This window comes from Gobio gobio, assembly GCF_949357685.1.
Source record: "Gobio gobio genome assembly, chromosome: 2".
NCBI lineage: Eukaryota > Metazoa > Chordata > Actinopteri > Cypriniformes > Gobionidae > Gobio > Gobio gobio.
In genome coordinates, this window is record NC_137098.1 from 36,025,655 (window position 1) to 36,047,419 (window position 21,765).

The 21,765-nt window shown below is 37.5% G+C and overlaps 3 protein-coding genes across 4 annotated transcripts in view; all 3 read left to right on the forward strand.

Moving 5' to 3' along the window:
- The first annotated feature begins 1,257 nt into the window (after positions 1-1,257).
- Positions 1,258-11,527, forward strand: ciao2b (cytosolic iron-sulfur assembly component 2B). Its single transcript, XM_079839395.1, has 5 exons — positions 1,258-1,518; positions 3,121-3,200; positions 3,396-3,521; positions 3,608-3,653; positions 10,399-11,527. Exons 1-5 carry the CDS (start codon positions 1,392-1,394, stop codon positions 10,497-10,499), a joined length of 480 nt encoding a protein of 159 aa, XP_079695521.1. The 5' UTR covers positions 1,258-1,391; the 3' UTR covers positions 10,500-11,527.
- Positions 11,528-12,955: 1,428 nt separating this feature from the next.
- On the forward strand, positions 12,956-15,653 carry rrad (Ras-related associated with diabetes). Of its 2 annotated transcripts, none has more exons than XM_079810884.1 (5): positions 12,956-13,094; positions 13,217-13,585; positions 13,929-14,002; positions 14,224-14,428; positions 14,632-15,653. In XM_079810884.1, the coding sequence occupies exons 2-5, from the start codon at positions 13,231-13,233 to the stop codon at positions 14,907-14,909; spliced, it is 912 nt and encodes a 303-aa protein (XP_079667010.1). In that variant the 5' UTR covers positions 12,956-13,094; positions 13,217-13,230; the 3' UTR covers positions 14,910-15,653. The 2 variants fall into 2 exon arrangements, with proteins under 2 accessions (XP_079667010.1, XP_079667011.1); XM_079810885.1 differs by having other exon boundaries at positions 12,970-13,094; positions 13,221-13,585.
- Positions 15,654-15,856: 203 nt separating this feature from the next.
- Positions 15,857-21,765, forward strand: part of cdh16 (cadherin 16, KSP-cadherin) — a 54,212-nt gene continuing 48,303 nt past the window's right edge. Inside the window, exons 1-3 of the mRNA XM_079810886.1 lie at positions 15,857-15,909; positions 17,624-17,682; positions 17,773-17,868. Coding sequence (XP_079667012.1) covers positions 17,626-17,682; positions 17,773-17,868 — 153 coding nt within the window. The 5' untranslated portion in view covers positions 15,857-15,909; positions 17,624-17,625. The remainder of the gene's footprint in view (positions 15,910-17,623; positions 17,683-17,772; positions 17,869-21,765) is intronic.

The following is a 21,765-nucleotide window of genomic DNA, read 5'->3' on the forward strand; positions in this document are numbered from 1 at the left end:
TATGAGACAGAGCAAATGTGAAATGCTAACACATGAGATCTCTATAGCTAATGCAGATATTTCAATCTCAGAATAGAAAATAACACTATAACTAATATGACACAGCACAATACTTTTAATGAGGGTAAAAATAAATAGCACGTGTGAGCAAACATATAGCCAGAGTCTGGGTTTTTCAATTCATTGCTAGGGATGATTCTTTAAAAGAATTAATTGATATACACAAACCTTTTTTTTTTTTTTTTGATTGATTGATTGATTGATTGATTTAAATGTATCTATTATCTACTGTATCTACCTGAAGTTATTCGTGTGCAATTAAATGTACAGGCTGTCTCACAATGATTATTGTCATTAAATGAAATAAAGAAGATTTATACCAAACTCTGTCACTGTGATTGTATTGGTTTATAGGATTTCTAGGCCTTGTGTGCTGTCTGTGGTACTAAAGATCTAAACAATTAGGTAAAAATGCTCTTTATAACTGGAATAAGCATTGATCACTGTTAAATCAAGGTTATGCTTTCAAGGTTTGATGTGAGCATTCCTGAAAAACTAACTATTTTAGTTAAGGGAAGATAGAGCTTTGCTTTATGTTATGCTGGAGCGTACTGATGACAGTGGTCACCTCGGCACCGACAGTTAGCGCGATGGGTGTGTGTAAATGCATAATACAGTATGCCCATGTAGCGAGGAGAGTCTTCAGCTGTATGTAAGTTATGTATCTGCAGCCTACTGTACATCACATAAATTTAAAACTGCTTCAAATTCACTACTGTCCCTCTTTTTTAAAAGACAAATTATTGTTATTTTTCTCTTGCAAAAACAAAATCACTTTGCACTGGAAAATTGTCCTGATCCATGAGGTCATTCTGTGCAATGACAATAGATTAAATCTGAGGTCATTGTTGCCATAAATCTAAGGTAAAATGTTGCAGATGTAGGCTATATAATGAAAAAATGCTGAAACTATTAAATATATTTGTGTTGTTGAAGTTGATCAGATCAACCACTTTTAAGCATCTGTTGAACATGTACAAATGATAGAATTTGGGATTAGTAGGCTATTTTAACTCCCAAGTTTAAATAGCTAAAACCACTGCATGGAAATCTACTTTTTTTTTTCCTTATTCTCCTTATTTATTATTATTATTATTATTATTATTATTATTATTATTATCTCTACGAAGGCAAAAATTGCAAGAAAACTGTCTGACTTTTATAATTAAAACTTTTATTTTAAAAAGCGTTTATACTGTTTCCGTGTTTTGTTATGTGACTTCCGGCTGACTTGTTTTAGCTGTGCATTTCGCATAGCTTGCGAAGTGATCTGACGTCTGACAGCGTAGCGTGTTGGTTATCGTTCTCTCGTTGAGTAACGTTTGGTAACAATGTCAGGGGGAACTCGACTGGAAAACGCCAATCCTCTGATATTTCAGCGATCAGGGGAAAGACTCCTAACTGCCACTGATGAAGATGAGGATGTAGCGGACCCCATCGACGACAGAGAAATCTTCGATATCCTTTTAAAATACTTTAACTTACATTGTTTGGCTCTCGCTACTGTCTCAAGTCAGGCTTGTTTCTTTGAATTATCTGCCATGGTGACAGTTAACGTTCTCTTAGCAAACTGCTATAGTCAAGAATCCTCGATTTAATGCATTTTGGATACTTTGAGTCCAGTAGCGGATCTAGAAAATGTTACATGGGGGGGCAAAGGGGTGGCAAGAGGTCTTGGCAGGGTGGCAGGGGTAGACGGTACATGGAAATCCCTTTATGTGAATTGCTTTAACAAAACAAACACAAAACCACTTTTACATTGTTTAATCATGCCCTTACACACTACAAAGGTTTTTAATTCACATCAGGAATAAGCCCAGTGTTCAAACAAAACAAAACAGTATACTACTGTATACGTCAGCTACTTTCTTCAACTACTCTTGCCTGCAAAAGTCAATATGTGAAAACCTTCGGTTATCCTTGTATTACATTACACTGTAGGGCCATGTAGCTAATAAGTAGCCTATATAACAAATATAAAATCAGAAAGATTTATCACATGCACACACCAGTTATGTTTAGACTACTTAATCCTATTGTATTTGTTATTTCCCCAGCTGTGACCTGGTTTCATTGCTGTGATATCTGAGAGGAATTGGATTTAATAGGACTGCTTAGCTAAATCAAATGTTAAAAAATAATAATAATTGCATCACAATAAGTGTATTGTGATTGTCACTAACATTTTAGTAACAACTGAATTGTATTAGTTTATTAGTGTTTACATGGTACAATTTCTGGTAAGCTACGCTATTTTGTTATTTCAATTCAATTAAATTATTGTGATTTGATTTAATATTGACTCATTTGGATAAATATTAGGCACACAAGATGTACCTAATCTCAAGAAAAAACAACTCACCTAATGTTGTAAACATACAGAGAGCCCCATCAGCTGGCAGTGTTATTTAAGGTTAAAAATAACTCAAATTACATATGTGTTTTTTATTATAATAACAACTTTATTTAATGATATAAATAAAAATATATTAAATATGTAATATGGTACACTACACATATTTAGCAAAAAACTCTCTATAGCTCTTTTTTTCTAGCCAACTAATGTGCTATAGCCTATTTTGGTCATTAAATAGCTTTCCTGAGGTAAATGTTATGTGACATAATTGTTCTCCAGTTTTATTGACCCCTTTGTTAGATTGATTGGTCGATATTATGTATGAGGAATATACATTTAGGCAAGTTGTAGGCTACTGTTTCTTTCAACATTGTTCATTCGTGTTTATTTACTATTAGCTAGTAGAGATGATCGGTCCACGTGCAGCAAGGGATTGTTTGAATTTCGCAAAAAAGTGACAGAATCTGAGAGCTGAGATTTTTTTTATATCATAAGTAACCTGCTCTGTCTAGTCTGTTGGTCTCCGTGTCCTATTTTATGTATTTTAATTTTAATACATTTAAAATTAGAAATTAAATGGTTTCCTTTTGGTAAATGTATTGGACATACTGGCGGGTTGTTTATTTAAGTACAGTTTTTGGATCATCAAAGTTAGGGGGGCAGCTGGGGGCCGTGTTTGAGTCAGACCTTAACTAAATGAATACATCTAATCAGATCGATCAATGATCCTGAGCACCCACTGTCCCTCGAAGAACTGAATGTCGTGGAACAAATTCGCGTCAATGTGAGTCTATCTATCTATCCATCTATCTATCCATCCATCCATCCATCCATCCATCCATCCATCCATCCATCCATCCATCCATCCATCCATCCATCCATCCATCCATCCATCCATCCATCCATCCATCCATCCATCCATCCATCCATCCATCCATCCATCCATCCATCCATCCATCATGTTTTTCTCTCTGAGTAGGTGAATGATCAAGGGAGCACAGTGTCTGTGGAGTTCACACCGACCATCCCACACTGCAGTATGGCCACACTCATTGGCCTGTCTATCAAAGTCAAGCTTCTGCGCTCCCTGCCTGACAGATTTAAGGTAAATTACTGAGCAGACAAATACAGGTTTGCATTAAGCTTTGGGTTTCCCATACAAGTCATTCATTTGTGCCTTTTTGTTGTTAGATTGACGTTCACATCACACCTGGCACACATGCCTCAGAGGATGCAGGTAAACGTTTATTATAAAATGACATGAAATAATAGTCTGAAAATGTTTTTTGCACCTTTAGACCAATATAGTCAAGCCCAAAATTATTCATACCCCTGGCAAATTCTGACTTAAAGTTACTTTTATTCAACCAGCAAGTTTTTTCTTGATTAGAAATGACACAGGCGTCTCCCAGAAGATAATACGACGATGTACAAGAGGCATCATTGTAGAAAATAAATTACTCCTCTTTTTATTTACATTTGAACAAAAAAGTGGCATGTCCAAAATTATTCATACCCTTCTCAATAATCAATAGAAAAGCCTTTATTGGTTATTACAGCAATCAAACGCTTGCTATAATTGCTGACCAGCTTTTTGCATGTTTCCACTGGTATTTTTGCCCATTCATCTCTTCCATTCAAGTTGGAGGGTCTCCTTGCCATCACCCTGATCTTTAGCTCCCTCCACAGATTCTCAATGGGATTTAAGTCAGGACTTTTGTCTGCTAACCATTTCTTCACCACTTTTGCTGTGTGTTTTGGGTCGTTGTCATGCTGAAATGCCCAAGGCCAAGTTTCTCTGCAGACTGCCTGATGTTGTTGAGAGTTTTGATGTATTGCTCCTTTTTCATGGTACTATTTACTGTGATTTAGGTTCCCTGGTCCACTGGCTGAAAAACACCCCCAAAACATTAGGTTCCCACCACCATGTTTGACAGTGGGGATGGTGTTCTTAGGGTTGAAAGCTTCTCTTTTTACACCAAATGAAGGCTACATCATTGTGACCAAACAATTACATTTGTTTCATCTGACCATAAAACAGAAGACCAGAAGTCTTCTTCTTTGTACAGATGAGCATTTGCAAAGGCCAAGCAGACTTTTGTGTGCCTTATCTGGAGAAGTGGTGTCCTCCTGGGTCTGCGTCCGTTGAACCCAGCAGTGTGCAGTGTCCATTGGACTGTCTGCCTTGAGATGTTGCCACCAGCAGTGCCCAGATTCTTCAGGATGGCCTTGGTGGTGATCCTTGGATCCTCTCTCACTATCCTCCTGGCCAGCACAGGTGTCACTTTTGGCTTCCGACCACGTCCTCTGAGATTTTTCACAGTGCGGAACGTCTTGTACTTTTTAATAATACTTTGCACTGTAGCTACTGGACCTTCAAAACATTTAGATATGGTCTTATAGCCCTTTCCTAACTTGTGAGCAGCCACAATGCACAGCCGCAGGTCCTCAGTGAGCTCCTTTGTCTTTACCATGACTGTCGCTGTCCACAAACCAACAGCAGAGAGCTTCTGTTTTTCACCTGTTGAGTTGATTAAAACAGCTGTTCCCAATGAATCAGGGTAATTAGGATGCTTTAGAACAGCTTGGACTATTTGGAATATTATACTTTGGATTTTCCCATAGACTGTGACGGTTTGCAAAGGGTATGAATAAGTTTGGACATGCCATTTATTGTTCCAATGTAAATAAAAGATGAGTAATAATTTTTTCCACAATGATGCCTCTTGTACATCGTCTTATTATGTTCTGGGAGACGCCTGTATCATTTCTAATCAAGAAAAAAACTTGCTGGTTGAATAAAAGTAACTTTGCCCGCGGTATGAATAATTTCGGGCCTTGACTTGACACGCACATACATATATATATACATATATACATATATACATATATACATATATATATATACATACACACACACACACACACACACACACACACACACACACACACACACACACATACCAGGCTTGTGCACAATTCAGAATTTAATTGAGAATGACTCCTGAATTCCAATTCAATTCTTGAATTTGAATTGATGTCAAAAACAGGATCTAGAATGACTATTCGAATTTGAAGTAAAGGAAGCAGAATTGAAATTCAATAAAAATTCAAATAAATTAATATACATATTTTAAGTGAAGTGTTTAACTAAGAAACTTTACAGTATATGTCAGATATAATTGCACTACATATTCTATAAATATTAGTTTTAACTACTTGTACAGATTACATTAACAGGAAATGTTTTCCCCCCAGCAATGAATGTTAAAAGCTCTAGTCACAGAATAAATAATTAAGTTTGATTTATTGTAACTGTAATTTTGTGGAACATGATGGAACATTTGAGGAGCTATTGAGAATTATATGCAACAGTGTTGCTCAGTGAGTTTTGCATTGGAATAAATGATAACTGCATTTACCACAACTTTTTGTTATTTGATGCATTTGAAATGGAAATAGCATTGGAACAAAACTAATTAAACAACATTGAGGGGGTAATTTATCTCAAGAATTTGATCATTATCTATATTTTAGAACAAAATGTATGCAGGGTTGAGGAGTGACTAGTTACGTGTAATGAAATTATGTTATTAAATTACATTAAATTAATGTAATTGTATTTAGTTGTATTACTGTGGTAAAATGTGTAATTCAATTAGTTACTAATCAAATTAAAAGGAAATTGCTTTGCATTGATAAAGTAATCAAAATAGAGTAATCCAAAACACATTTATAATGGTTAACTTATAACAGTAAGCAATAACATTTCCCAAAGTAACCTTCCTAACACTGAATGTATGTGAGATTCAACACATTCTTTCTGTTGTGTTTGACTGTGTGGAATTTCTTTGAATTGCCATGAATTTAATTCCACTTCCTTTCATTCCAATTAAAAATCAACTTCCTGTGGGGCGGTCAATTCAAATTCAAATTCATGAATTGAATGGAGGCCAATTCTGAAATTGTGCACAAGCCCAAGCCTCATATACACACACAAGCGTGTGTGTGTGTGTGTGTGTGTGTGTGTGTGTGTGTGTGATTGATCAAAATGGCTGTACAAATAAATCCTTTTGATATTGCATTGCATTGCAAAAATCGAACCTTTCATGAAAGTAAAACAATTGAAAGTGGGGGTGAAATCACATTATTAAATAAATGTTTTTCTCCAAAAAAAACATCAGCCACAATTATTGGCACCCCTAGAAATTCTTATGAGTAAAATATATTTATGATTTATGATATATATACTTCTCATATTTTAATGAGAAGTATATTCTCATTCATATAGTTCTGATGTGCAGCAAAAGATTGTTGAGCTTCACAAAATAGAAAGTTGCTGAAAAATAGCTAAAGCTAAAGCATTGAAAATCCCCATTTCCACCATCAGGGCAATAATTAAGCAGTTTGATTCAACTTAAGCTGTTATGAATCTGCCTAGAAGAGGACATGTGTCTATATCGTCCTAATGCAAGGCGAGGAGGATAGTTTTAGACTCTCCAAAATTCACAGATGGAGAATTGCAGAAATTAGTTGAGTCTTGAGGTCAGAAAGTAAAAAAAAAATCAAACCGCCCCTACATGGGGGCAGTCGTGGCCTAATGGTTAGAGAGTCGGACTTGTAAACCGAAGATTGCGGGTTCGAGTCTCAGGTCTGGCAGGAATTGTCGTTGGGGGGAGTGAATAACCAGCGCCCTCCTCCACCCTCAATAGGCGAGGAGGATAGTTTTAGACTCTCCAAAAATCACAGATGGAGAATTGCAAAAATTTGTTGAGTCTTTGGGTCAGAAAGGCACCGAACCCCCAACTGCTCCCCGGGCGCCGCAGCAATATGGCTGCCCACTGCTCTCGTGTGTGTGTTCACGGTGTGTGTGTGCACTTGGATGGGTTAAATGCAGAGCACAAATTCCAAGTATGGGTCACCATACTTGGCCACACGTCACTTCACTACATCACCACATGTTGTTTGGGAGGGTGTTGTGAACTTCTTTTGTTTCTTGAAGTAGAGACCAGGAGAACTTGGATAGGTTTTTCAGCATGATTCTTTGTTGAGAAAAACGTGCTGTCTTTCCGCTGAAGTCATCAAGTCTTACTAAAGGAGTTGTACATTGTAATTTATCTACATTTCAGGGGAAGGGATTATACAGCAGGGGAGGAGACACTCTGAACAATACAAAGCAAATGTTGTATAGGTAAAAGGACACACCCTACATAACTGGGTCACCCGTCCAGATTCATTCAAATGCATAGATGCTAATCCAATCACTCAAGGGCTCCAAGAGCCATTAAAGGTCCCATGGCATTAAATTATCATTTTATGAGGTTTTTCAACATTAATATGAGTTCCCCTAGCCTGAATATTGTCCCCAAGTGGATAGAAATGTTGATCGGTGTAAACCCGAGTTCTGGCTGTCTTTCTCTGCCTTCGAGAAAATGACAGGCCAAACGAGCCAATCCTGAAGTCTCCTGGTTTGACGTCCAAGCAGGAACGGTTTCCTCCCTTTCCTCCACCCAGAGAATCTGGCACGCCCATGCAAACGCTCGAGAGATCATTACTTGTGAACAAGTGAACGCTGGCAGTTTCTCAGTGTTTGGATGTACAAATGAAAAGTCTTTTTTCAGTTCCTTCTGATCTGTGATCAGTGATTTCTGATGTGTAGCTAATTATTTATTATTCCTGCACACGCAGCTCTCTTTCTCCAGACAGAACGGTGTTTTCTATCTTGTGAGTCAGTGTTTTTGTACGTCCTCGTCGCATCTATCGGTTCTAAAATGTGCATACAGTCGGGAGTTTCTGCTCAACATCGGCAGAGTCAGATCTTTAGAGATAAACTTCACACACGCCGAAGCTCGGGCTGCACTGACTCGGCCTTCAACATCCCCGACCCCCAGTACTGCATCTGGCCCACAGCGGAGGCACCAAACGCGGACTGCGATTAAGCAGAAGGGGGTAAGCGTGAGCATATCCGGGCTAGCCAGCTTTCCCCACAATAAACTGGATTACATTCGATTACTGCTGTTGTGTCTTTGTTTGCGCTGTGTACTCAACGCGCGTCACTGACGCTTTTATTTTATTTAAAAAATAATGCTATTATCAACACTTACTTTTAACTCGTTCATCTCGACAGCTGTAATGGTACTTTGCATGTGTTACAAAGTTGGTAATGATGAAGACGGACTCGGTGTGACTGGGACTCGTGTTTATTCAGAACTCTCAGATACAAACACAATAAACTCGCGCTGACAGACAGCGCTCTCACAACTCAGTAGTTACTATAAATAACTTTGTTAGCAATCGCTCCGTCTCCGTGATGTCCGGTTCGCGAACGAATCATTCTTTTGAATCGGTTCTTTTTAGTGAACCGAACCAGTTCACCAAATCGGACTGAATCGTTCTAAAGGGTTCGCGTCTCCAGTCAGCGCTGATCCATAATTTACTAAAGTTACTAACTTTCTGACATGAGTGACAGTCCCTCCGACTAGAAATAGACTAATAACCTGAAGTATATGCTGTAACTACAACAGTTCAGACATGCTGAGAACTGATGTGAAGTGAACTCAGGTCCATCCGTCTCTCTGGCAGCAGCTCGTGCCTGCTCGTCCCTCGTAGACCTCGTTAAACCACGCCCCCTCCGCTCATTTAAAATGCAAAGATGTCAGCCAATCACAACAGTGGGCGTTTTTACTGAAGTCTCACAGCAGACACGCCTCTTGAAGCAGGGCAGTCAGCCACATGGCAAACAGCAGTATAGAAAAAATGCCTTTTATTTCTAAATTATGACATTTTATGATGTAAAAGTCATACTAACAATATAAGTACACCTCAGGAAACATTATAAAATAATAGAAAAATGCCATGCCATGGGACCTTTAAAGACAAATGGTGCTCATTTTATTGTTTTTACAATGAAGAGAACAGGAACTTGCCGGGAAGATACAGGTTTTGGGAAACCCGCTCAGACAGAGTATCACCAATCCTAATCCCAATCAGCCAAACGATATTGTGTTCTGATCTGTGTTCTGAGCTTGTGCTAAATGGTCAGGAAGTGCATAAAGACAGAAGACTTAATGTCTCTAACCCATGGGCTGATTAACTTAATCATGTTAGAATGTAGTCAATCTTTACCTTAAACTGTACCACAATATATTTCAAACATTAATACATTTGTAATCTTACAAGGGTTTCAAGGAAAATCCTCCTCGCTCATCCAAAAACAAACTCCAGTTGTCAGACACTACTGGAACTGCAAACAGGATTTCATTTCATACAATTTGGAGGACCACATTAGCCAGGATGCCTAATACTGTATCAAGTGGAAATGGCACTTTAGTCCAAATTAATCACGCAGCAATGCCCTGCAAACACTGTGTTCAGCCTGTAGGCACAATTTAAACCTTTTACATGCACAATATTTACCAAAACTGAACAGTTACTATCTGTATCATGACTTTAATGTAATCACACACACCCACACATACATATACATACATACATACATACATATATATATGTAATTTTAAAGGTTTGAATATATATATATATATATAGTTTTAATTGTCCGGGCAAAACATATAATGCAATGCACTGCACTGCTGATTAAGAAATGTACAAATAAACGTTCCCCAAAGATTTATGTCATGTTTGATACATGCATATTAATTTTTTTTTTTATGATGCATGCATAATCAAATTCAAAGCCCCTTCAGTCCAGGAAATGTTTATTTTTAAATATTACCAACAATATAAAAGTTACACATGTACTACATGTTTACACATGTACTACCACCTGAAGTTGGACTTTCTTACAATTATACTAAAGGCCTTTTACTTGAACCATCAGTGTGCAGAAGGCATGTAGTAGATTGTGTGCAACAGGTTTTTCTGCAAGTACAGTAGGCTTTATAAGTTAATGTAACATTTATTATTTCTATTACACAACACCCTGTTCAGTTTGATAATATGTTGCGTTTTTTTTACTCCAGTCAATAAGCAGCTTGCTGACAAAGAGCGAGTGGCAGCAGCTCTGGAGAACTCTCCGCTTCTGGAGGTGGTCAACCAGTGCCTGTCCACCAGAGGCATGTGATCAGAAGAATCCTGCCTCTCTTGTGCGCTCCTTTGACACGTCATCTTGGTTGAACTCCTACTGGCAAGCCAGAGTTGTGTGATGATAATAATAATGTGAGCACCCTTAACATTATTGTTTTGCTTCTTTTATAGTTCTATAGTGTTATACTTAACAAACAGTACCAGATCAGGAAGACTGGTTACTACTTCTAAAGTTAGAGAAACCTCCAAGTTAAGTTAAAAAGATGTCAGGAATACAACAGTAATATTGAATATATGTGGAAAAATTATTAGTTTTTCTGTTATGTGGATACAGAACTGTCATATATTTGTGAATATGTACAAAAAAGACTTTTAATAGTAGTCTCATTTTGACATGGCATCATTTTAGAAGAAATCGTTTTTCAAAGAAATGTCTTATTGATCAAAATGAAGAATGAGTACAACAGAAATTGTTTGCACTGCTTTGTTTTTTACCTCTTGCCAATAAAAAATCAATTTTAAAATCAATTTTGTGAGTTTAAGAAAAAGTTAAAGCACTTACCCTGACACTTCACAATAGAGGCAGGGTAACTTCTGCAGAATGAGCTATTGTTAACCTTCATCACAGACCATTGACTTTACGCTCTGTTATTGCAATTTAGCAGGTTACAGACCTGTGTTATAATTAAGTTATAATTGAAACTTTTGTTGTCTTCTAAAGGATGGACGATAATCCATAGTCCGTCTAAGCAAAGCACAATAGGTTCCCGAGTCTATTTAGATTACACTTGCTTGGCTTTCAAGTCATAAAAAGTGCTTTCTCTGGCATGCATTAAAAATGCATGATAGATACCATTTCATGTAATAGAATTCTTATTCAATAGTCTTTTTATAAGATACCAGACTAGCTAACGTTGCAAGTCTTTTTTGGTCCAGTCATGAAATACCGAACTTTCAAATATTAATTTTTGTTATTGTGCATCTAGAAGTAGAAAGGACATATGGCAGGTCACATCAGCACAAAAGAGAATACATATATTGTCTGAATAAAACAGTACATCAACTAACTGTGATCTATTACACTTATTATGGGTATGCTCATGTCCAAAACCTTTTTTTGTAAAGTTTAGCATTTATATTCCAGGCCTTGGCATAAAAGGTGATTTTTTTATTTATATTTTATCCCATAACTTTGGCAAGTCATTGCAATGCATAAACATCCTCCACATAATAAGTGTGACATTTGCTCAGTGTGGGTAAAGGAACTGAGTAGTGCCTACTTGCCAAAATTATTTAGAGTCAAGAGAGTCAATCTCTAACATAGAATGTAAAAAAAATGCAAGAGTCACTATATGTGAGGGATCGAATAAAACATGAAGAATTTGTCATGTACCTGCCACTTGCCACTAGATGGCAACATTGGACTACCTATAAATGCACTCCAGCAATGTGATGAAAGGGTAGTTTTGCCCTTGAGAATGACAGGATATCAACAAAAAAAGTGATGTTTCAAGACGTACACGATTACATGTTAGTAACTTTACAATTTGTAACTGTATGTCATGAAATAATGTACCAACATTTAATTCTGTAAAATGAAATTTGATAAAAAAAGGTGGTACAATTAAAAGCATTGTGAGGACTTAGAAATGGACCTTTCCAGCAGCTGGAACCAAAAATAACAATATATAGCACAATTAGCCACAAAAACAAGAAAACATCAGGATAACACACAAAAATAATGCCATAAATACTAACTAAATAACAGAAAATGCAACAGAAAACACCCTAGTGTAAGAGAGAGAGAGAGATTTGATACATTCTAAATTTAGAAAATTATGAGAAAACCTCTTCTCTGTAAATATTATGGTGATTAATATCCTTTTTTTAAACATACATAATTTTAATTTTGCTGTGAGTTGTATATAGGCATATTGTTATTGTGTTGTGGTGGAATATAGGCCTATCATACATTTCCCCTGTAATTTTACTTATAAAACATTTGACTGGGAAATGACATATAATGTAATTGAAATATGTGACCATATATGGTTAGGCGTCTTACAGTACACTCATTTACAGCATTTTCACATCCTATAAAAATTGGGATTTTTACAGGATTTCAGGATTTTTACAGTGCAGTTGTGCCCTGGCTGGGAGACAATCAAACCACGTTAAAAAACAGCAAGATGTCTGTTTTTTTAGAATGAAAGAATACCGTGATTTCTTTTCGTAAAGCACTGATGACTGGCTACACGCATTTACAGCGAAGAACGCATTTCATGCCTGTAGTGAAGCTGGGCGGAACCCGATTCAGCCCATCGTCCATGACTCCACGCGTTACACGCGCAGCCAGGGGAGGGAAGACCCTCTCTGCTGGACGCCCTCGCAAAATTGTGAATCACACGCGCTGGATTTCGCCCCTCCCTCAAAATGATGTTACTACTATAGAGAGACGAGTGATTCTCCGAGGCAAGCCCTCCCTCGGCCTGACGTAACTCACTCGCATAAATAAAGGGATCCGTATCGTCAGAGACCTATAAGCGAAACCCTCAGAGGAAGAATAACGGCGTTCAAACGGAATAACTGGAATTTTGACATTGAACGGAAGACGTTATAGCCGCACTCACATGTAAGTATCGTTTTGACATGTTTTCAAATCTTAGTATGGCACTATTATTATTAGTCTATAAGTGTATAAGAGAGTGTCGTTATTGTAGCCTACAGTCGTTATAATATAATAGTTCTACACAGACAGGTTTGGAGTCATGACTTTGAACAAAGGAGACAAGTTGAGGAACATGGATAAGAGGAGAGGTAGCATGCCGTTTCCCCTCCACCTGCAGAACTTGCACAGAAGGAGCATGCCGGTGGACGACCGAGAACTGCACTCGATGCCCGAGGCTCAGACCACCGAGCTGTCCAGCCTCATGCGCTTCAGTCCGGGAGAGCAGCACAGGAACAGCTGCGTTTCCGACTCCTCCGACTCGGTCATCTCCTCCGGCAGCGATTCAGACAGCCAGGTCTACAAGGTGGTCCTCCTGGGCGAACACGGCGTTGGGAAGTCGAGTTTGGCGAGGATATTTGGTGGAGTTGAAGACAGCAGCGACTGCGAGGAAACGGGTAAATGTCTTGATTTCATCTGCTTGGATTAAGATTTACCCTTCAGACTAATCATTTCAGAAAAGTTGAGCACACAGTCTTAAAGCTTTGACATTACAGGAATAAATTAGCCTACATTTTAAAATATAGTAAAACAGTTATTTTAAACTGTAATATTTCATAATACTATTTTACTGTAGGCTATTTCTGATTAAATATGCAGCACTGTTGAGACTTCTTTCAAAAACATTAAGAAATATAGGGTGCATCGGTTCAAATTACTCAGGGTTCGGTTTAGTGATGACTAAAAACTAGAGATGTGTGTAATATTATCGTGTGCTTATGTATTGCACTTTCATTTCAGGAAACACATATGACAGATCCCTTGTGGTTGATGATGAAGAGACGTCAATCCTTCTGTATGATATATGGGAACAGGTAAGCAATGAACATTGAGAGCAATATTTATTCACTTATATATTTTAAATTAATTGAAATAAATACAATATTTTGAATTAAATTAAATAATTACAAATAATACAATATTTAAAATGAATTAAGATAAATAAAAATAGATTAAAAAAATGTAATATTATCTTTAGGCTACTTATGATCACCGTAAACTTTGCACTGTATAACCATCCAATTTATTCTCACAGGATAACAGCCAGTGGCTGAAAGATCAGTGCATGCGTATGGGAGATGCCTATATCATCGTGTACTCGGTGACAGACAAGTCCAGCTTTGAGAAAGCTTCAGAGTTACGAATCCAGCTGCGCAGAGCTCGGCAGTCGGAAAACATCCCCATCATCCTGGTGGGAAACAAGAGTGACTTGGTGCGGTCCCGAGAAGTTTCTGTAGATGGTAAGATATTCTTATATGGCATGTAACACAGACTTTGCAGCCTCTGGATGGAGTCATGTTGTAAATGTTTTGGATAAAGTACTCGTCTCTCCTGAGCTTTGAGAAACAGCCAGGAGGCATATAGTAATGATGACACTGTAGCCTCAATCCCTCAGGTAATGGAGTTATTGCTTACCTGCATCTCTTTCTCCTCGTCTCTCTAGAGGGCAGTGCCTGCGCCGTCGTGTTTGACTGCAAGTTCATTGAGACCTCTGCCTCCTTGCATCACAATGTGCGTGACCTCTTCGAGGGCATCGTACGGCAAATTCGCCTTCGCAAGGACAGCAAGGAAGAGAACGCCCGCCGCATGGCCAACTGCAAGCGTCGCGAGAGCATCAGCAAAAAGGCCAAACGTTTCCTGGGCCGCATGGTGGCCCGGAAGAACAAGAAGATGGCCTTTAGACAGAAGTCCAAATCCTGTCACGACCTGTCAGTGCTCTGAACAACTGGACTAATGTGCCCTCCGATACCCACGACCAGAAGCTGTGTTTTTAATGCTAATATAAGGACTATTTAGCTGTACAGACAAATATGAACTTGTTTTGTAAACTGAAAAAGAGATTATATATGAAACAAAACTGACAAAATCATGTTGATTATGTTGACCAGCATGAGGCTTTTTATTGTTACGTTACTTTTTTTCTGTTACGTTGCCTTAAAATGTATAGTTGTCAGATTCTACGCATGTAAATAGGAGGTAAATCCACAAATCACAATGTTCCCTTGGTTATGGTTACGTTTGCACGAAGGCAAAAGGTTCCTTTCCTTATGTGCACTACAGCTGTATCAGATGTGGAATGTACATGTGTGCATTTCTAGGGGATGAGCACAAGTCATTTTTTCTTGTTGAAATATCACATGGAATCTAATGTTACTTGAAACTGAGTGCGCAGGTTCGTAACTCAGCCAAGACACTGAACTAGAAGGTTTCGTTTTTTTTTTTTGTGGTAGGGTAGGGTAGGGCAAGAGGCAATATAAATACGAAGTTTCAATATAAAAGATCTGGCTATACTTCGACATCTATGCTCCATGTGCAAATGAATGACATAGAAGCAATAAATGATGTGTTGTAAGCTGTTTTTAAAAATGTTTGATTTGCACTTAATGGCATTTAATATTATTGAGTTGTTAATTTTGTTACATGTTTACAATTGGTTTTATAATAAAATAAAAAAACGCAATCTGATTTTACATGGCTTTCTTTCTACAAACACAAAATACAGATTCAAACTTGAGGCTGTAATGCCATGTAATTTATTCCCCCATACATATGCAAGCCAAGGACTTGTTAGTCGGATGTATAATTGGAGGAAACAAGGTAGTTAAAGGTTTTCTCAGACAAATTAAGAAAGCTAATCATTAATCAGATACCAAGCAGATGCAATGCTCTTCTAACGCTTTAAGCCATTCTCAATTTCGCTCACCAGAAGTGTGGACGGGAGGTAAGAGCTGCTTTTATTAAACAACATATGGTTAGATAAACAGAAACAAAGAGACGCGTATGAGATTTTGCTGTATCTGTCACTGTTCACCCTGACGTTAAGTCGGAGATTTTTGTGGGATTGTGATTTGATTTAGGCCTAGTTTTACCAAGTGTGAGTAGAGCTATTTAGTTATGTGTAGGGGCAGTCATCTCAATGGCAAAAAGTGTCCCAATCGACCTGAATTCATATATTATATTTATGTCCCCATATATAGGCTTACTGTTTCTTTCTATCGACGTAATCGCTGAGTAACGTTACCGGTTGTAATTTGTTTGCTTTCATTGATGCAATCGCTGGGTACGATTTATCCTTTTCCGAAACGGGTACCTGCCGGATAATGTTCTATGTCTTAATGCCTATTTTAAAAATAAAAATAAAAATCTTAGCCTAAATCGTGTAATTAGCTGTATCTGAAAAAAAAAAAACGTACAGAAGTAACTCAACACTTACGTGATGTTACATTAATGAGTTTTACTCGAGTTGAACATTAACTTAACTGGAGAAAAAGTTGTCTGATGGCACGCTTGATTCGTTTCTTTCCCTCAGCCAATTAGCTACATTCTCTCAAGGGTGAACCCAGTGTTTTTCTTTTTCTTTTTTCTCTCTCTCTCTGTTTAGTTTACGGGTTTTTTATGTTTGGAGAAATACTCTACAATTATACATTCACATGTGTTCAGGAACCTATGGCTCGTGAGCTAACGTTAGGCCTAACGTACATACTCTTGGTTAAAGGGTTAGTTCACCCAGAAATGAAAATAATGTAATTTATTACACACCCTTATGCCGTTCCACACCCAAGACCTCCGTTCATCTTCGGAACACAAATTAAGATATTTTTGTTGAAATCCGATGGCTCAGTGCGGCCTTCATAGCCAGCAATGACATATCCTCTGTCAAGATCCATGTACTAAAAAACATATTTAAATCAGTTCATGTGAGTAGTGGTTCAATATTAATATTATAAAGCGACGAGAATATTTTTGGTGCGCCAAAAAAACTATATAACGACTAATATAGTGATAACCAAGTTCAAAACACTGCTTCATGAAGCTTCGGACCGTTATGAATCAGCGTATCGAATCAGCGGTTCGAGTTCGGAGCGCCAAAGTCACATGATTTCAGCAGTTTGGCGGTTTGACACTCGATCCGAATCATGAAGCAGCTTTTTATTACTTTTATTACTTTTTATTACATGAAGCTGTTTTTATTACTATATAAGTCGTTTTTTTGGCGCACTAAAAATATTCTCGCCGCTTTATAATATTAATATTGAACCACTGTACTCACACATGAACTGATTTAACTATGTGTTGAGAACATTAATGGATCTTGATTCTTGAGAGAGGAAATGTCATTACTGGCTATGCAGGCATCACTGAGCCAACGGATTTCAACAAAAATATCTTATTTTGTGTTCCGAAGATGAACGGAGGTCTTGGGTTCCACGGGTGTGGAACGGCATGAGGGTGAGTAATAAATGACATAATTTTCATTTTTGGGTGAACTTACAATTTAAAACAAATCAACACAAACTACTGAGGTGCACCGTAAAAGCAAACCCAGAAGAGTCCATTTCTATCTTCATCTCTTCTCTTCTCTGAACAAAACTTAAGCTTGAACTTTAAAGCAAATAAGCATAATTGCTCAAATTATGTTGCTGTTTTTGCGTTAGGCATGAAGGCCGCGGTTGGCTCGATGGAATCTCTGAGTGCTTGCTTTATTGCACTGAGTGTAAGTTCTCTTGGCCTTTTTGTCTGTAATATATACATGTTTATCACTCACCATGATTTAACTTCTACAATTAATTGCTTTCTATTTTAGGTGCTGACTCAGAACATTTTGCTTTCTGAGGCTGCTCATCTTAAAATTGGTGTTCCTGAAAACTATGATGGTATTTTCCCATGGTACCTCACCAAGGTGAGTTCTTTCTGTAAGGACGCCAAAATGTCTTTGGAAAGTTTACATATTAGTAGAAGATTTAGCTTGGCTTATATTTTAGCTTGGTATATTTGTCCAGAGTAAAAAATAAATGTATAAAAGAAAATAATACATTGAATATGTATAATAATAATAGTAATAGTAACAATAATAATTGCCTGTAGAAGTGTGTGTAGACAGAGTGCAGCTCAAACAAATGATGGGGAAGGGCCATAAAGAGCTGTGGAGGTTAATAGGAGATTTTTGCACTTAATACAGGATGAAACAGGTTGCCAATTTGTCTAGCAATGGTTTTATTGACTAGGCTGATATAAAGGGCATTGCGGTAATCAAGATGGGAAATTATGAATGCAAGTAGAATGTCAGACTATCATATTGCGTATGGTGCAGAGGTGTGCAGTGTGTTTTGCAGTCTAGACCAGATAACTGATGTAATCTTCAAATGTGAGAAGATGTAACACCAAGGTTCTGAACATTTTAGTAGGCTAAGAATTTGAATAAGCAGTTCTGACATACTAGGCAACATATTGTCAGTGCTAGTGACTAAAACACCACAAAGATTACTGAGTAAAGGAAATAGCCTAGTTCTGTACGTTATTTATAGACTGGATTTAGTTGGTTAAAATGGACTGTCCTTGTGCTGTATTGCGAATGACTAAAGAGTTCTGTGAATGTATTTATGAATGCTTCTAAGAGCAATGAAGAACTGAAAAAGCAGAACATTGAACATGCTATTCAATAAATCCTGCATCCCGCTTCCCAGAGCACTCAAAACTCAAGGTGTAATTATGAACAGGCATTCACGCACCAACCAGTCATCGCCAAGCTAAATATGGAGCTCCTGTACAATGCCTTACTTCAAGCCCTGTGTCAGACATCTTTACCAGATGCCGTTTAGTAGTAGCCTGGTTGCTTTCCAAAAAGCTTTTCGCTTAGACACTGTAATTGGTGACATCTCTGAAGGACTAGTGTTTCTTGCTCACCATTTTCTGCGTTTGACGGCATGCTATCAAAACAGTCTCTGTGCATTGTCCAAATTAAGTATAATGGCCAACATGTAAGTGGGTGGATAATTACCCGCACCCTGTGTGATCACTGAAAGGACAGAGTGATGGCTACATAATATTTGTTTAGGCTTTAAAAAATAAGTGACAAATGAGGGCTGACGCATACTTGTATTTATTTTTTTTAGCTCTCAGCTGATTGTTGTGTACTGGCTGCAAGGTCCCTAGATGGAATTGATCAATTTTTCACTAGCTTTTTTTTTTTTTACCACAGTCAATCAAAACAAGCAAGCATGGGTTTAAAAGACTGTTCCCTGGATATCTTGTGCCGGTGCGTAGGCAGCATATCAGATTGAACAGGCAGGAGAAAGACGAGCTACAAAGTGCCACACGAGTCATGCTGTGTGCAATTAGTGCTTCACTCAATCTTTACCTTTCCTAATAAACACTCTCTGGCATGCTGTTCTAAATATGCAGGGCAAGTATGGAAAAACACTATTCAGAGTTGCATTCCAGGAACCAAACAAAAGATTTAAAATTCACTGCCCAGGCAGATGGGAATTGTTGGTATGACACAGGCTAATCTGGTTTTTCCTGTACCTAGTATTGGATGTGCCAGTATTGAACACAAGGATTTACAATGTGTAGCCTCATGCTTAATTCAGAATCTCTGTGTGAACTGGTGTCAATCACTGAGCCACATACCTGCTGTCAACAGCAGTAGCAATATTCGTTCACAGACATTTAGCGAACGGGTCAGCCAAACATCAGTCTCACTGACCGCTTCTACTTCACAACCAGTGGCCCTGTTTACTAACAGGCATTAATGTGTTCAAGTGGAGCTCATGAAGGACCAAGCGGAGTTGTATTTACAAGTGGGAAATTCTGAATTCTAGATGATACATTAGTTGCCAAGTTGTGACGTCAAGCATGTCAACTTGAAAACACTAGACTAGATAATGTAATATATCTATAATCTACATTCAGCTGTGTGGTGAAAACCTGGGAACACGGCTAAAATGTGTGTTTTATATAACATATTATGAATTTCTTATGAAAAAAATAGATGGTATGTGGAGTCACACAACAATGCAAAAAAATATATATATTTCTGAAAGATTTTAATGACTATATTTCCTGAAAAAGTTTAGATACCGGGGACTATTTTTTTATTGTTATCAGTAGTTTTTATTAATGTTTTATAAATGTTATAAATTATATATTTTACATTTTAAGTTATATTGATGTTCAGGACACTTTGCTTAAAGCAGGGCTCGACATTAAAGGGTTAGTTCACCCATAAATGAAAATTCTGTCATTAATTACTTACCCTCATGTCGTTCGACACCCGTAAGACCTCCGTTCATCTTCGGAACACAAATGAAGATATTTTAGTTGAAATCTGATGGCTCTGAAAGTCCTCCATTGGCACAATGCACGGTTCACTCTCAAGACCCTTAAAAGGTACTAAAGACGTCGTTACAAAGTCCATCGCACTACAGTGGTTCTAAAATAACTTTATGAATCGGCGAGAATAGTTTTTGTGCGCAAAAAAACCCTAAATAACGACTTATATAGTGATGACAATTTCAAAACACGGCATCATGAAGCTTCGAAGCGTTATGAATCAGTGAGTCGAATCATGATTCGGATCGCGTGTCAAACCGCCAAACTGCTGAAATTTGGCGATCCAAACTGCTGAATCGACTCACTGATTCATAACGCTTCGAAGCTTCATGATGCCGTGTTTTGAAATCGTCATCACTGAGGTCTTACGGGTGTCGAACGACATGAGGGTAAGTAATTAATGACAGAATTTTCATTTTTGGGTGAACTAACCCTTTAAGCTTGTTCACGTGCTTGTCCTTAGAAGCAATATTCTCACCAGTGTTCAATCAGCTTTGACATATTTAAATCTGCATATTTGTGATATTTTTATATTTTATAAAGGGCATTTTCCCCAAATCTTATTAAATATAGGCTATGCTTCAGCTTTCTTTTTATATTCTTACATTTGATCAATAAATTAAATTAGAAGAAAACACTATAGGGCTGTTACCAATCAAATTAAATCATTTACACTGAAAAATTACAACTGCATTAAATAATGTTATGAGATTGTTTTAAATATTTTTGGAAAATACAAATAAGAAAAGTAGGAAAGAATGTTTAAACATGAAACTAAAACTACCAGTAGGTGGCGGCAGGTGAACGTCTGAATGAGTAAGTCATTGAGTCGATTCGTTCAAACGGATGATTCATTCAAGAATGAGGCAGTCGTTTACGAATAGGTAATTGAATCTTTGATTCAACCGATTTGTTCAAAACGCTGAATCATTCACTAACATACTGTTGTGGTAACATGCATTCTGCTGTGATCTTTTGGAACTATTTTCGCTGAAATAGAACAAAAACACTCAATATTGCATCTAAAATGTAAGTGACTTAATGTTATTAATTGTTTATGGAACTGTCAGTGTCATTTTCAGTCTTGATGTTATTCAGGAAAACAGCACTCTTGGTAATGTGAAGTAGCAACCGTATCATATTATAAATATAAATAAACTCCACATTTCTAAATTTTTACGGCAGTCTGTGTGAGCAGTGCACATTTGTTTCGATTTCTCCTCGAGAGGCTGCACGAGCGTCAACAGCGCAACTTATAGTTACCGTCAGTTCATTATACATTATATATTATTATCCACTATCGATCGCCACTTACACTAAATGAATGCAGAATGCACATTCTTGCATTTTGGTTATTCCCTAGTTATTTTTTATTAATGACGTTTTTATCAGGCTACTTGTCCGGTCGGGCAAATAAAATTCTCTTTCACTTGCCCCTTCAAAAAATCTACTTGTCCCGGACAAG